Raw genomic sequence first — 17,127 nt, 5'->3', positions numbered from 1 at the left:
CATCACTATTACCTATTGCCCACAACTGTGTGGCAGATTGTAATATCTATCAATAAATAAATCTAATTCTTGCAATAAAAAAAAAAATAACAAAAACAATGACATTTATAGATTAAACAAAATACATAATTGCTTTCTAATGAGAAAAAAACAACAATTTGATAAAAGGACGAAGAGAAAAAAATACAATAAAAGTAATGTGAATAATAGTATTGATAAATATAGAATTTCTAACAGGATGTCCTGCAGCAGCCTGGGCTTCATTCAGCCTTCGGATTAAGGTTGTAGAATGAATACAAAATTTTAAAAACATTATAATAATTGTCACAGTGCTTTATTAGTTATTATTTCAAATACTAAATAATCCACAAGTAATAATAAATGAAAAGGAAAAATATTTACAACTTAGAATTGTATAAAAAGGATACCAACGGAAAATTGTAAAACGAAAAATTAAGCCTCGGAAATAGCAAGACAAATAAATATATCCCCGGTTTTGCTAATTAAAATATTTTATAATTTGTGTATCTTCTAGTAAAACAACCTATGCATAAATAGAAATATAAAAAATTTGTAGTAGATAATCGAGATTGAAAAATAATGCCGAAATAAAACGTATGTTCTAACAGTAAAAGAGCCCAAGAAGAGAAAATAAAACAGTTATTGTCACACCAATTTTTTATTAGTTCAATGAAAACTACATAAAATTACTAGTTTTTTTTTTATTATTTTATTTTTATACCAGATCGGCCTGGTGGGCCTTACATGGTTGATTTAACTTATATTATATATATTTTTTAACAGTTGATTATGAGGGGGTATAGTCATACAAATGACACCCCTAACTACATAAAATGTTCTTATTAAAAAAAAATAATAAAATAAATAGATAAGAATAATGCTTCTTAATAAAGGAGGAAAGTAAAATTAATAACAAAAAATAATGATATTGGTACACTTAAATAAAACAAACAATTGCCTTCTAATAGTAAAAAGAAACAAGTTAATTTGAAAAAGGGAAGAGAGAAAAAAAGAGAAAAAAAATAAACAAAATAATAATAATAATAAGTAAATAGAGTTAGTGTGACTGAATTAATTTTAAATTTATTAAAAATTTATAACAGAATGTCCTGCAGCAGCCTGGGCTTCAGTCTTGAGGTTGGGTTTCCCAGGTTGTAGGTCACTGCTCCTTTAACTGTCGGCAACTGGGAGTGGAACTTCATGAACAGTTTTTTGATATAATTCTCTATTAACTTCATTTGTAATTCGCGATGCGATTGGCTATTTCTTATGAGCCAAGGAGCATTAACTGCGATTCTTAGCACTTTATTTTGAAAAGATTGTAGTTTTTTCCTTTTCATGAAGAATGCCACTCCCCAGACTTCACAGCCGTACATCAGCAGTGGCCTGAGGATTGTTTTAAATATAAGAACATTTGTTTTTGGTTTTAGTTTGGAATTTCTGTTTAGGATAGGATATAGCATTGCTAACCTTGCATAAGTTTGATGTTGATAAATTACTAGTTAGAATTGAAGAGTCTGCCAAGTACAGGTAGGAGGAATAAAAACAGCCGGCTGTATCAAAACGATAAAAAATTTCAATCGGTGCTCCATTTCATTAAAACTACCTGCAACACTAGAAAATCTAATCGAACATAATTTAAATTAGAATATATTTCATAAATTATGAGCCATAACAGAGTTCTATATGTACAATAGTTCCCGAAATACAGTTTTTTAAAAGGAAAAGTTCATAAAAATGTATTGAATAACTCAGGAACCGTACAGACATATATTAACTCTCAAAAGCTACTTTAATGTACTATAAAGTGGTTTATGACATTTATCTTCGTAAGGGTTGTGGTTTTCATGATTTACTAAAATAAATAGATTTCCAGTTGCTCAGACAGAACTTCATATGCAAAATGCATTCAAACTACTGTTCCTATGAAGATAAATTACTTTATAATATATTCAACTAGATTTAATTTGATTGCAGGCAGACATGTGTACGTCGAATGGTTCCTGAAATATAGTTTTCCATAAAACAAAAATGTCCGAAAAACTGGGAATCATTATCTTGTTAATTTATTTTGGCAAATATCATGAAAACTTCTACAAAGATAAAAATCATAAACTAGCTTTAATTTGAGTCCTGATAGACATCTGTACGTTTCATGATTCCTGAGATAAGGATTCCCCACAATAAATTCACTAACTACGGATTTTCAGTATGAAATAAAGAGAAATTTGTTAGATAAAACTGCTCGGGAACTAGTTTTTTAGATACTAGATAATTAATTTATTTTTATTTCACTTGATTCTTTCAGTCGACAGGATAACTCCATAAAATCATTCTGTGTTTTCAATATTGATTCTATAAAAACTTAGCATGAAATGGTTAAAAATAGATTACAAATTTTAGGCAACTGTTTTGTTTTTATATTTCTACCACACTTTTGCTAAATAAAAATGTTAAAATTTTAAAACGATAAATAATATCAAAAGTACTTTTCTGAAAACTGTTGAAATCGCAGTTCACAAAACTGTCAATTATAAGGCTCATTTGGAAAGTTAGTACGGAAAAGTATTGCCATAGCGAGTGATATAGAAATATTTGTTCAGAAGCGAGCTAGGATTAATTTTAACTCTAAGAGGGGGGGACTAAGTGAAAGTTGTTTGATGCGTGCACTGCACCAAATATTTTTTATGTATAAATAAATTTTATTAATCATAAAATTGCAATTTTTTTAATCCTCTAACATAATATTACCTATTAAGAACGACATATACCTTATTTTATTTTTTTAATTCAATACCAGATCGGCTTGGTTGACCTAATATGGTTAATATAACAGATTTTTTTTTTAAATTGATTATGGGGGTTATAGATTCATACAAAAGACACCCCTAACTATATTAAATTTTAAAAAATTAAAATCTGTGCCGCTACAACCCATGAAGGGTCAAGGGTTCGGTACTTTGTAAAGAAGTACTGTTCTAAATCAACGGTTGTGCAAGGAGGTGATTTGGTAAGGATCATGCTCGACCGCCAGGATTTTTACCCAATTACGGGTACCCAATTTAGGAGGCTGGGTGGACCCCGGGAGGGCTCCAGAATCCACAGGAGTTGACTCACGGCTACAATGTAACAGAAAACAATTTTCTGCCCACCCAGCCGGATTCGAACTCGGGTCCTAGGAGTTAGTAGCCACGCGCTTTACCCCGTGGCAACCGGGCTCCATTTTGACTATACAACTATATCCTTTGACTGTTGGTACCTAGGAGTGGAATTTGATGAAGTGTTCTATTGAATCCATTTGTAATTTCCCATGCAATTGGCTGTTCCTTACAAACCAAGGGGCATCCACTGCGATTCTTAGGACCTTATTTTGAAATGATTGTAATTGTTTTCTTTTTCGTAAAGGATGACGCGCCTCAGACTTCACAGCCATACATCAGCAGTGGCCTGAGTATTGTTTTAAAAATAAGAATAGTTGTTTCTGGTGTAAAGTTAGCATTCCTAACCTTGCGTAGGTTTGGGTTAATTTACTGTTGTTTTGGCGATTCCAGGTAAGGCGGCGATCGAGGTGAAATCTCAGGTATCTTATCATTACTGAATATAGGAAATGTCAAAATGTCCTTTATGCAGAAGTACTAAAGTACTATAAAATATGCAAAAAAGGACCTAGTCCATGGATTATCTGATTCAGCAAGTCTTATGTCAATTGCATGAATTTATTCAGAAGCAGGAAATTCATGACGACCCTCTATAAATCACAAAAACGGTCTGCATCTCAGCCTTAAATCATAGCCGTTCCGTATTTCTCAGTTAAGGGCCACTTCCTCGACATAAATTGAATTAAATCTATTTCGACCGATACTTGACCCAAAACCACAGATCAGGATTTTCGCATCAACCATATCAGATTAGCGATTTTTAATCTCTTGTAAAGCATCTTCTTATCCTAGCGATAATATTCTGCCGGATAAATGGTTGTATGAAGTTACCCTCAGTTGAATTTAGCCACAAGAGAAACCCAATTTCCCTCTTAAAGTCCTGGATTAGTTTGGCGATCAACTATAATCCTCCCGCTCACCTTTAAGTTAGCAAAGTTTTAATTAAGGTGTTCCAACGGTTCTGTTAGAAATATGCTATTTGGCCAAAGAGACTTAACTGTCCTGCAACAAGATTAATAGTCCTACTTAAATATTTAAGCGTCTGTTTAAACAAACGAATAAATTGTTCAAACAATAATTCTGTCTTTAAATTAAGCAAGCCAAAGAATTATTTCACCGAGGTTGTGATGGTGCATTAATAGAACATTAAAAATTCGAAGTAAAAAATCTGATGAGACGCGCGAATCACACAACTTTTGTATAGATTGGTTAACTCATGTTAAAGTTGTGGACAATAGGTAATAGTGATGGATGATCTCATACATACTAAAATAAAATAAAATAAATTAAATAAATGAATAAAAAAAAATCTCTTAAAATATATACAAACAGAAGAATAAACAAAATGAACATAATCAAACTATCTGTATGAAAAATTACATAATGATAAAATAATATAGTCTCTAGTCACATTTACACTCTAATATAAAATATTTACACAATTGACCTGAGGATCCCTGAGCCCACTCTATCCCCCACGTGTGAGGGGTAGAGCAGAGCTCAAAAGCGAGTTAAAGTTAACGCCATTTTTATGGTTTTTGAAAAAAAAAAAAAAATCAAAAGACCAGGAAATGAGTAAATTATGATAAAATTTAATAAAACATGTTTATGAAAAAAAAAAATTCAATACATAAAATATAACATATTGTTAAAGTACAAATTAGTTAAAGTGACAGTCATTTTACTTTCACTTATCTATATATGAAATATACAGTAAGTGAAAATATTGCGATCGGAAAAAATTAATTCGAGTTTTCGACGGAAATACAACTTTTGAGCTTACCTGAGTCCATATAACCACGTCTTGCAAAATGGTCTGTGTGTAAACAATCTAACAAAAATTATACAAAATTGAAATTATGTATTTAACGACCAGTATATGCCTGAGATGAATAGCAACTTTTTTCGATAAAATCGACGAACTGGAAGTTCCACTTTATAGAATCGATTTTTCGATATCTCCAAAATGGAAAATTTTCAAAAATCTCACTCTAAAGTTCCTTTAATTTTGATTACTTAAAAACATAAATAACTAGTTCTCATTGTTAATATAATTAACAATGAACAAATACAAAATATTACAGAATTTTACGAATAAATAAAGGAGGAAAAATAGAGTCATCTGATTCGAACGGGAAAATCTGAGACTTGATTGCATGATCGCTTTGTTATCTTTTGTTTAACTGTTGTATTCTTTAAAATGTAAAATTTATATTTGTCATAACCACCTCCACAAACCCTAAAATACGAATTTTTACAATAGAAAAGCAAAAAAACAAAAGTAAACATTTTTTGAAAGATCGATGATTGACCATTGTATGTAATAATAAAAAAAAAAAAGGAGACAAAGAAAAAACTAAAAAGAGATAAAACTATTTAATTTGAGTCAACGTTTCGCCCCACGCTGCAGGGCTTCAACAGTGCTTAAAAAGATAAAAACACTAAGTTAGGAAAAAAAGTAAGCAAATAAATAACAAAAACATTAACAAAGGTGTGACTAATTATGGTGGTAGTCACATTTCTACAAGCACAATAGGGGTATTCATGATCTTTAGTTTAACGTGTTAAATGGAAAAACTCTTATTAAATGGAGAAATATTTCCTGATTTTACCATGTTAAAACGATATAACATATAACATGGTTGAGAGTCTGTTGATAGGTCTGTTAAATGGAGAATGAAGTCACGCAACCGACCAACTGATCTCATCACTTTTTTTTTTGTCGTGTTAAATTATTTGCACATGGTTAGTGTTTTTATTTTGTTAGTATAGTTTTGGATGTTTTTAAAACTAATAAAGCAATGGATGACAATAATGTAATGACAGTTGTCAATTAGCTCATCTTGATTCTGTTCCTCACAAGCCAGATCAACTAGACACTCAGTTGCCAAACTTATACATACTTTTCACTTACTTTAGGGATGTTGTAATAAATGACTTTAATAAAAACGTGGAATTAACAATAACATGAAGTTTTGGAAGGAAAGGTTATAAAACAAGTTGATCAAAAAATCCGCTAGGAGCTCTTAAGCATCTAAGCATCTCTAGCAACAATCCTATGCTTACAACATTTAACATGGTAAAACATATTACATTTAACACATCATGAATACCACTAATATACCTCATTCTTTGCCAAATTGAACCAGTGTTTAAAAAACTGGTGAGGAGTGAGTAGCGACACCACTACTTGCTAGTCTATACCGTGAGTACTACAGCCGCAAAAACAGCTATTGTCCGGCATGTCGCAACCTACCAGCTAACACGGGAACTACTATCGGAATCAGGCAAACGCCGTTTATTAATATTGTACTCCTGTTGAATAAAATAAAGTGTATCCAATTTAAATCTCAAAACAATCATTATTTCTTAATAATTCCAACGTTTCGGCCAATTCGTTCATCTTCGAGGACAATCTTAAATAAAATTTTACAACCATATCAATTTTAAAAACTTTTTGCAAGCTATTCTGCCCAAGCCAATAATTTCAGTCAAAATTACCCTATTTCGTTAATTCTTCACATTAAAATTAAAATTTTTAATCACAATCAATTTACTTACTGTATTATACTTGGAGAAGTTTGTCGGGGGTGCGGTCAGCAAAGAACAACATAAATAAACAAAACCATATTTATTTATTTTATGCCGACGTTTGAGTTTCAGGTCTTCATCAGGGGTTGTGGCGTAGAAGGCAGGTTGTTACTATATTATACTTTATCAGTATCATATGTGATAAAATATAATAGGATAAAGTGATTCTGGTTAAATGTTTTAAGGTTCATGTTTAGAATTAACAAAGTAGGGTAATTTTGACTGAAATTATTGACCTAAAATTGTATTTAAGATTGCCATTGAGGATGAGCAAATTGGCCGAAACGTTAGAACTATTAATAATTGTTTTGAGACTTAAATTGGATAGAATTTCTTTTATTAAACAATAATAACTAGTCTCAAGAAAGGGAAAAGATTATATCTTTGTACTATTCCTTGTAAAAACTTTTATTTCACACATGTAACAACTATATAAGATATTGTAAAAGTAAGATATTGTAACTACATAAGATAAATTATAATAGTCCTATTCGAAATATAGATGTACCACGGAAAATACATTTAAACATGTGTAAGTGAAAGTATAGAATCAGATAAAATTAACATGAGACCAACCTACACCTTCCCAAAAAATTTTATAAGAATTGGATAAAAGGTTCGGTTGATTATGGCTGAAAGTATGATAGGATAAACTGTGACAAGATAATGAACTCAAAAGATAAGTATAATAAAACATAGAGAAAATTGCAAAGTTTTTCAAAATATATACATTTTTATGAATATGAGTTAAGTAAATGAAAAATACTCCATTGTGATATTTCCTATGGTAATAGTTTCTATTAAAAAAATAAATTAAGCTTAAATTTCCACAACTGAGTTTTTTTAATAATTTTTCTTCTGAGTAATTTATATTTTGGCGAAGATTCTATGGATACTTCGATATCACATAACTTATTTTTGAACTACGAATCAGGAACATGAAAGTAATAATAATAAATCATAAAAAGTTGATGCAAACACACTAAGTTTTGAATTGATGCGCCATATTGGAATTTAAAAACTATTACTATATTTAGTTTTAGTTCCCTCGTAAAATTTTTAAGTGGATATCGAGAAAATATAATTAGTTAGTAAACAACAAAGTGTATTCTAAAATAGTTATAATTAACCTTTTGGAAACTTTTTCATAAATCAATTAATCATTTAAGATAATTTTTTTATGTTCCTTTAGCCATTAGAAACCAACTACAATTATCAAAGACAAAAAGATTCATTAACTTACCCATATACTTAATTTCATTCAATAATTCTTAATTAATTAGTAAAACAGAAATAGAATACTATTTATTTTCTAAATAAATAACTGTAATAGTTGAAGAACAAAGCAAAATTTTCACCGATTCCATTTCTACTGCTGGTTACGAAGAAAAGGCGGTCCTAATATGGCGCGTACTTGATTTGTATAAATCGCCACTATATTTACTCATTACTATAAAAATAATCTGCCATTTGTACATTAAATTAAATACATAAAATTAAAATGGATGATCGGGAATTTTGACAAGAATATTAAAAAAGTTTGTTTGATAAATTTAAAAGGAATTACTGATATTATTTTTATGAATTCTGAAATAAATTATACTTGATTAATATATTGATAATTAACATAAATTTTCCATATACCCAATATTTAAGAAAATAAATAAAGTTTACCACAAAAAGGTTGTAGCATGAAATATCTCATTGCTCTCTAGAATAGTTATAACCATGACATTACCTTCATTTTAAAGGTTTGTTATGAAATAATGCTTCAGGCATTATTCTTTCAGTAAATTATTGGTTATATAACTTTATAGGGTTTATTAAAGCGATACATAAATGTCTTCAATTACTGCAGTTGCTAAGTATGCTAAAAATTATTTTCCCACATTATCTTCTCTTTCATTGAGGGCCTGTTCAACTGTTGCGATAAAAGACAAACCAAAAACAAATGAAACAATCAAGATAAGTGATGCTTGTGCTGAGAGGATAAATCAAATTTCAGAAGGAGAATGTTTAAGGATCACAGTTGAAGGCGGTGGTTGCTCCGGATTCCAGTACAAATTCGCACTGGATAGTAAACTGAATGAGGATGACCATGTTTTTGAGAAACAAGGTGCCAAGGTTGTTGTCGATTTAACTTCTCTAGAGTATATTGGTGGATCCACAGTGGATTATCAAAAAGAACTTATTAGATCATCTTTTCTAATTGTCAATAATCCAAAAGCAGACACTGGTTGCTCCTGTGGCGCTTCTTTTTCTGTGAAATTAGATTAAAGTTTGTCTTGGTATGTTTTTTATATATCTGAGATATATAGTCAATATTACTATACCAGCTTTATATTTACTAACAAAGTCGTATATTTTCTTAGATTAATCTGGTTCATTAATTATTTTTATTTTATTTTGCGTAGGTATTGTTAATTTTTTGCTGAGTAGGATTGACTAATGTCTTTCAAAGGAATCAGATGATGGAACCAAACTGTGATAATTTATTTATTGATGTAAATTGTTTTACTGATTATTTATTATGTAATTATCTGATTAGAAACAGACATAAGTAATTTATTTTAATTTAAGTAGTTTCACAAGATCGTCTCGCCTTTATGCAGTTTACAAGGTGCAAGAAATCTCTGTTTATTGTTGATGGATCTAAGATGTTAGTCATGTACATATTAAATATATATTTGTTCAACCGATTTATGAATATTATATGAATCATTACCTTGCAGATTTTTAGTTTTTAATTTATTCATGTTTTATTTTAGATTATTCATCATAATTATTTAACTTACTTTTTTAAATTATGCAATTAGTCAAAATTAGATCATCAGAATTAGTTTAATTATTAAACTTTTAAAAAAATATGTATATCTCTCTCTTAGAATTAGGAAGTAGAAATGAATGATATAAAAATATTTTTTTAAAAGAATATATTTTAATTTATATTTTTTTAAATACCTAAATTTTAGTGGGTTAGGATTTTTTTTCTTAATACTCATTTTTGTTTCATGGCTATTTTAGAATGGTTTTGAATTTAGAAAAATTAAGGAATATTTGAAAAATTACTTTTTGTTAGTCAGCTGCCTGGAGAGATATGAAAGAAAAATTCTATTCTATCAAATCGATAAATTGAATACTCAATTTTCCCCTTTATCGTCAAATTTAGTTACTTTTATCTTCAATATTCTAATTTGTCTAATGAAATAGTTAGTGATGTCGGCCATATCTTTAATTTTGTCACTATAGGAGCCTAATATTTTTTTTATGTCGGCTTAGACATTAAATAGTGAAGCTAGTCTGTGAAGATGATCTTCTGTTAGATGTTTTAACTTTAAGTTGAAAATATCTGAGCTGCTTGTTTAATTTTATTTTTAATCCATTTCTTTTCAGAGTTGGGTTTGTCCATCTTAAATGTTTATTTATTCTTTGTGTATAATTTTGTGATTTTTTTTTTTTAATTTCTTGTTTTAGTCAATGTCAATGGTTTAGTGTTACTGTATAAAGTGTCAAAGATTACCTTGAAAATTGTTTATTTTTTATGAATTATAAAACTTACAAAATGAACGAAATATGAAGTTTAAAATGTGTATCAAATTATTGGAATTTTTATTAAATGATTTTTGTACTTCATTATTTTTGAACTTATTCTTCCAAATTATAAAATATTATTAGAAATCTGTTGACATCATTTTACTGATTGGAGAAGTTTTAATGCCTCTTGATGCACGAACACATCTCAAGACTCAAGAACATTTATCTAAGAAAAATTTCTGCTTACCATTCTCTCTCTTGTTATTCTACCTCACTTTTGTAAGTGCACGGTACATAACTTTCTGTATGTTTTTCTTTTTTATTCTCAGAGTTACTGATTAATTCCTGTGAGTTAATTAGAAATCATAGGCTCTCCTCAACATCACACCATTGATTTTGTCATCTTTCTTGCAAGTTAATCTCTCTGAAAAAGGGCACTATGAACTTAATCGTAGAATAATAATTATATGCACAAATCAAAAAACCGTGTTTTTTATTCTTTCTATTTCTTTAAAAAATCCAAAAAAAAACAACGTATTTTTACTGGTATTGCTATAGAATTCAATATCAATTTACAAATAACAATAAAAACAAAACAATAGAAATGAAACTATCGAGAAATATTTCCTAAAATTGATTTTTTGTTCATTTTGTTTTGATCATCAAAATTATTGATTTTTCTTGGGATGAAGGAAATTGTTCATTTCGCCCATAGTGAACAAAATCAAATACACCCTGATAGGAGGTGTGGAGCCCATGACTAGTTGCCTACACAGCCGTTTTCAAACTCATAATCAACATCTTCGATGTTTTTTCTCTTTTAATTTAAGATTCAGCTTGCCAGATCAGGGTTTCTATTTGGTAATATTTGTTTCTGTTTTCTTTCGTATAAGACAATTCCCTAATTTTTATCATTTAATTGATAAAAACTGAAGAGGAAAAGGCAGAAACATCAGAGATAAAAAATACCAAATTGTAAAAGAAAATATATAGAATCAAAAAGACCATAACACTAGAACTAACCAATTATAAATGGGAATGATGAACAAAATTGAAGTTTAATGTTCCTCTTATCCAACACGAATGGTGGTCTCCTGTCATCTACACGAGTATTTAAAGATTATAATGTTATCAATTATGTCCACTGACATGTTCATAAAAAAAAAAAAAAAAAAAAAATTAGACAAAATGCCTACTATTCCTTTAAAGGACATGAATAAGAGATATATGATCATTATTTTTATTAGAATAATTAAATACTAGTAGTGAGATGGTATTACTAGCAATATGCAACTTTATGCATTCAGTTATGGAAATTCTGAATCAAATTTTAAATGCAAAGCAAAACAACCTGAAAAATAGTATACATGGGAGCTGTCAGCCTCCATGACAGTGCCATTTCTGACCGAATAATTAGACCTATGAAATAATGGTTGGACCTCTATATAAATTGCACTGATTGTGTATCCAATTTTTTTTATTATGGTATCCCATAAAATACTACCTAAAATTTTGGTCATTCCATGCTGAAATAAGAGATTATGGAACAATGTAGTCCCTTCAAAAAAAAAGTTTTACCCAATTTATCTAGTAGGTTAATGTACTACCTTAACAATCTCAGACATACTATTAAGAATCAGAAGTGTGAGTGCCGCCGCAGTCAGTCCTTTGAGGTATACCATAAAAAATAAATTTTGTAATTTTTTTTTTCTAGAATATGTATTGTTCATATATTCTTTTAATTGTATAAAAAGTTATTATTTGGACAACATTTGAATCCTTACCTGCCCAGTAGTGTTTATAAACATGGCTTAAAAAATACATGATTGCTGATAATGCCACCATTTTCAAATTCATTTTTTACCTTTTAAATAAATTTGTGTACAATTAGAAGAAAACAACCAGAAATTATATTATTTTTATCATAAGGCAGGAATAAGTAAAAGTGATAAAATTGATTTAAAAAAAATAATAAACACTTAAAAGTAGAAATGCTAACCAATCTTTTAAAAAATATCTAATGTTCTGTTAAATATAAAAAGTTTTAAAATGCTCAATGTAATAAGTCTAAGTCAAAGTCCATGTTATATTTTAAATGCAGAGGAACTACTTGCAGATTTTCTGGATAATTGGTTTTGTAATCTTGCCTTTCAAAACCTTCCGGAATTTCATGGTTTATTTACTTTTCAGTTTTGATTAAAGTAATTTATTAGAGCATGCCTAAATTTAGTGAAAAGTGAAAGTTTGGCTACTGGGTCTCCATCATCTTTCCTCTACCTCACTTGTTCCTTGTTTAATCTTCTAGGTTTTTTTTTCCATTACTTTATTAGAGTTCTGAAAACGCGCAAAACAACATAACACAAACCAAATATGAAATATGAGCAACTAAACTATCAAAACAACTCACAAAATTATATGGAGCTCAGCTTATCTGTTGCGTCACATCATTCTTCATTTAGTTGACATATTAACAGCCTCTCAACCATATTAAATGTAATATAGTTCTAATGTGCTAAAAGAAGGAAATATTTCTCCATTTAACATACTTTAATATGTTAAACTAAAGGTGATGAGTATACCCTTGTTATTTGATAAAGGGTTTAAAAGCGTAATAACTTTTGTTCAGTTACCTTCTATACTTCAATAAAAGTGAGTAGCTATACAATCAGTTTAGCATCATATTCTCGCCTTTTTGTATAATTATACAAAATTAAAATGAAAAACCATGATGATTTTGTTTATTTACTTATCTTTATATATTTGAAGCACAATACTAATTACTCTCTCTCTCCTAAGACCATAATAGTCAATAATTATGCATTACAAAATTAGGTCCTGCATTATCTCTAGGTTCTGATTGTTTATTAAGGTAACATATAAATTTGAATTATTTATTTTTTTTTTATTCCATTAATTTCTGGAACTACTAGCATGATTTGCAAAATTCTTTGTAAGTTAAATAGATTGTTTATTGAGGAAGGCTTTAGGATTAATAACATCAAGCTATGATGTTGGAGAATAAAGCAGTGACCATAAACGTTAATCAATGAGAAAATAAATATAGCTTCATACCCATGGAAGCATGTTCAGGGTAATTGGTCAAAATTCTTTATTGAGCTGCTGAAAAATGGAAAAACCATAACTATATGGCTCAATAGAAAAAAATACTGAAAATCACAACAATGAAATTACTTTGATTTAAACAGGAGAGAAAAGAATCTGGTGCGGTCCACGCATCATACAACTTTTACTTACCGCTCTTCTCACGTCTCCAAGTTGTGAGTAAATTGATGGATTCATGTTCAAGTTATTGGTATTTTTTGTGATTTTGAAAGACAAGAAAAAATTTATTTTTTATTTCTATAAAAATATGTATTGAGGGTTCTTGAGATGGAAATAATAAACATTATTTTTTTTCCTGCTAAAAATACAACAGTATAACTAAGTCTTACAAATTTGTTACATACATTTACACATATTCTCAGTCCCAATTTATTTCCGATTTCAACTTGTTTATTTTTCTCCTGCAGCTATACATCAAATTTTTTAATATTTTTTATTTATTCACTATTCATTACTGCTATAAATGAGAACTGGTTATTTATTTAAATAAACAAAATTTACGGTACTTTATAGAGGAAGAATTTTTAAACATTTGTCATTTATGACAAGTCAGACTATTTCAATGCAGATAAGACTTATCTAATTTAAAATAACATTTTATTATACATTGATATAATGAGTTTAAACAAAATCGTTTTAGTCATTACTGAGTTATGTATGCCTTAAATACGTCATTTCAGTTTCGTTCAACTTTTCGTTTTTGAGCTAGTGTTCACACACAGACAATTTTCTGAGACTAGGTTTTATCGACTAAAGGGACCTCAAAACATGTATTTATGTCAAAAACTCATAGTTAAAATTGTTTACTATCATGATACTTAACAATATATTCCACATATAAGATATAAGTAAGTGAAAGCAACTTTAGAAATATATCTTATTCAGAAGTCCTATAAATTTAGTTTTCTTTTTGCAATACATTTCAGCGAGGCCTGTGGGATGAACAATAATGAGTAAAACATATCACTCCCCTCTGACCACTGTCTCATAATTATAAATTGCCAAATACATCTACTATATATATTTTAAAATACAGCATATATTAAAATTCACTTATAAAACAAAGAGCAATAGGAAATACAAATAAAAATATCCACTTAGTAATAATTTCATATATTTTTATAAGGTTGGTAAACAATTAATATATATAAATATATAAACATGGTATGGTGATTCATTTTAACAAAAGCTAACAGAAAATAAACACTGATCCTTGCAAATATGGATCGCGTTCACCTGTTTGAAATATTTTTGAGAATATCTGTTAAAATGCATCACATAAATATTTATTTTATGAAAACAATACGATCAACTTTGATAAATAGATAATTAATAATGAGATTACATCAGTTAAAATATCTTAAATAATGTCAATCATGGATCATACTAGAAAGAAAACAGAATCTCAATTATATATTAACCCTCACTTCTTCTTTTTTTTAAAATATATATACAAGAAACAGTATATTACACAGCCAAAAATATTCTGAAGTTGTAGAAGTGATTTTATTTACAGCAATTAAATTTTAAAGTAAATGAGGGTCAGTCTCAATGATATAAATACAGAATATATATACTCAAACCTGTGTTTTACCAATAAACAATAAGTATACAGAAAGTGTTGACATTGGCTGACAAAGTTTTCGAGATATAAAATAAATATATAAAAGTTCAAATATACTAGTTGCATCTGAGAGTAAAAGCAACACGATTACATTTAATTTTAAAAGATTTTATCAACATACAGCTTTAATACTCTTACTAAGTGGTTCTTTGTATATACCTATATCCTTAGCAAGGGACTAAAACTACATCAGATCAAAGCAAGCAAAATTAAATGAAAACTTCTCTCCTTATGGTTAAAAAAAAAAAGAGAAAAAATTATTACTTATCGATCAACACAAATGATGTAGTTCCGAGACTGAGAAAACTAAAATGACAATATTTTTTTGAGAGGAAAACATTTTAAACAAAACGTAATATTTATTAAATTATTAATTGCAATTTTGAGTATTATAGGACTGAAAGTTGTACTAATCAGTATGGTACAAGCAGGTATTTATTTTTATTTCAAAATTTATACCAAAACCAAACTGAAGTAATAATAATCTGATATGGATAATCCAGATCATTGTTTAATACAATTTTAACTCATTATGTTATTAGCAATCAACTATGAGTCGTGAGTTAAAAAATATAGAAAAATAATTTTTTTAAAGGAATTTTGAAAAACTCAAATTCACAAACACTGGTTTTCTTCAGTAACTTAGATTATTAAAAAACCTCTTCCTACAAGTTTCAGTTTTAAATTTTATGTTAAAAGCTGTAATTTGTGCTCAACTTTATGCTAATGATATTTAAAGTAGAGTATTCACAACCTCCCCTGACAAGTAATTCTGTTAGATGAGATATAAACCAAATATGTCATGGATAAATTGGAGGTTTGTGTATTTCTTGGATAAAGAGATGTAAAGGGCTATATTAAGTATATAATACTTAATATTGCGGTCTGAAAAAATAAAGCTTGAGGTTGATTAAGATATTACTATGAAATTAAGAACAATATTCATCTGGGAAGACAACCAACTATATATTATTTTGTATAACTTGCAGGATGAAGATAGCTCCAGGCAAGAGCTCTATACAAAATGCTGTCCTAATCATCATCATTAATGATAAATATTATTTTATTATCTGAATAAATAAAGCTCGGTAATAAATAAATATTTTTTTAACAGAAACTAGTTAATCCTTCATAAATAATTTAAAAAAAAAAACCACAAAAAAAAACACGCAGTGTGGTAATATATGGACTAAATTTATTGCATCAAATGAGTATTATATGACTGAAATCACACTGAACTACTTTGATTCCTTATTCATCTCCTTGTGCCAATCAATATTCATCTTGGCAATCGTTTCACCTCGTTCGGCCGCTTTCTTTCCACTTATGACCATGCCTAGGCAGGCAAGAACTGTTGCTGCCATCATGTAATTTGCGATTTTGATTCTGGCTTTGTTTCTGGCCTTCTCCATTGTATCTTGCCTGAAACAAAAATTTGTTAATTTAATAAATGAATTATGAATAACAAACATTTTTATTATTAAATTTTAAATATGATTAAAAATAATAATATCATTTTATTTTAAGGCTATTTAAACATTCAGACCAGGATTATATCTAAGTTCCATTCAAATGAGCTGTGCTGTAGTGTGGGTCCACTATAATTAAATAAGGACATCAAATTATTTTATTATTTTTTTAGGTTAATTTGTTTTTATATAGTCCATCTAAACAAAAATTTCAATTGATTTCTTCAAAAATATCTAAATTTTGTGGAAAATAAATTTCATATTTGATTTATTTAATGAAACTTTGTAAGTTGTACTCATTTTAATGTAATTTCAATTTATTTTTAAGCCAGTGAAAAGATCAAATTTGAAAATCTTATCACTAAAGTAAATATAAGTAAAAGAATGAAGTTACAACTAAATTTGTACTGTATTAAAATTACAATCCTTAGAATACAAAATTATATAAAATACAGTTTCACAAACTTATCACAAAACATTCAGGAAATTACTGAAATTAATTTGATAGAAGTTTTTGAGACATATAAATAATTTTTTTACAGATAAAAATCTGAAATATTTGTACTGGGTTTAAAATTATTTTTGCATTAGCCTAATAGACAATATA

General features: G+C 28.5%; 2 protein-coding genes across 3 annotated transcripts in view; one reads left to right on the top strand and one right to left on the bottom strand.

The window, feature by feature from the left end:
* Positions 1-8,495: 8,495 nt before the first annotated feature.
* On the top strand, positions 8,496-9,469 carry LOC106677809 (iron-sulfur cluster assembly 2 homolog, mitochondrial). Of its 2 annotated transcripts, XR_010842903.1 has the most exons (3): positions 8,496-9,058; positions 9,185-9,274; positions 9,354-9,469. XR_010842903.1 is itself a non-coding variant. In XM_014415944.3 (2 exons), the coding sequence occupies exon 1, from the start codon at positions 8,610-8,612 to the stop codon at positions 9,045-9,047; it is 438 nt and encodes a 145-aa protein (XP_014271430.1). In that variant the 5' UTR covers positions 8,496-8,609; the 3' UTR covers positions 9,048-9,058; positions 9,185-9,469. The 2 variants fall into 2 exon arrangements, 1 of the variants encoding a protein (XP_014271430.1); XM_014415944.3 differs by having other exon boundaries at positions 9,185-9,469.
* A 5,055-nt stretch (positions 9,470-14,524) lies between these two features.
* The window catches only part of LOC106677812 (UPF0389 protein CG9231), a 15,504-nt gene continuing 12,901 nt past the window's right edge, over positions 14,525-17,127 (bottom strand). Inside the window, exon 3 of the mRNA XM_014415951.2 lies at positions 14,525-16,473. Coding sequence (XP_014271437.1) covers positions 16,290-16,473 — 184 coding nt within the window. The 3' untranslated portion in view covers positions 14,525-16,289. The remainder of the gene's footprint in view (positions 16,474-17,127) is intronic.

This window comes from Halyomorpha halys, unplaced genomic scaffold (assembly GCF_000696795.3).
Source record: "Halyomorpha halys isolate HHAL.00 unplaced genomic scaffold, Hhal_1.1 Scaffold109.1, whole genome shotgun sequence".
Taxonomy (NCBI): domain Eukaryota; kingdom Metazoa; phylum Arthropoda; class Insecta; order Hemiptera; family Pentatomidae; genus Halyomorpha; species Halyomorpha halys.
This window is presented reverse-complemented; position numbering and strand designations above follow the sequence as displayed.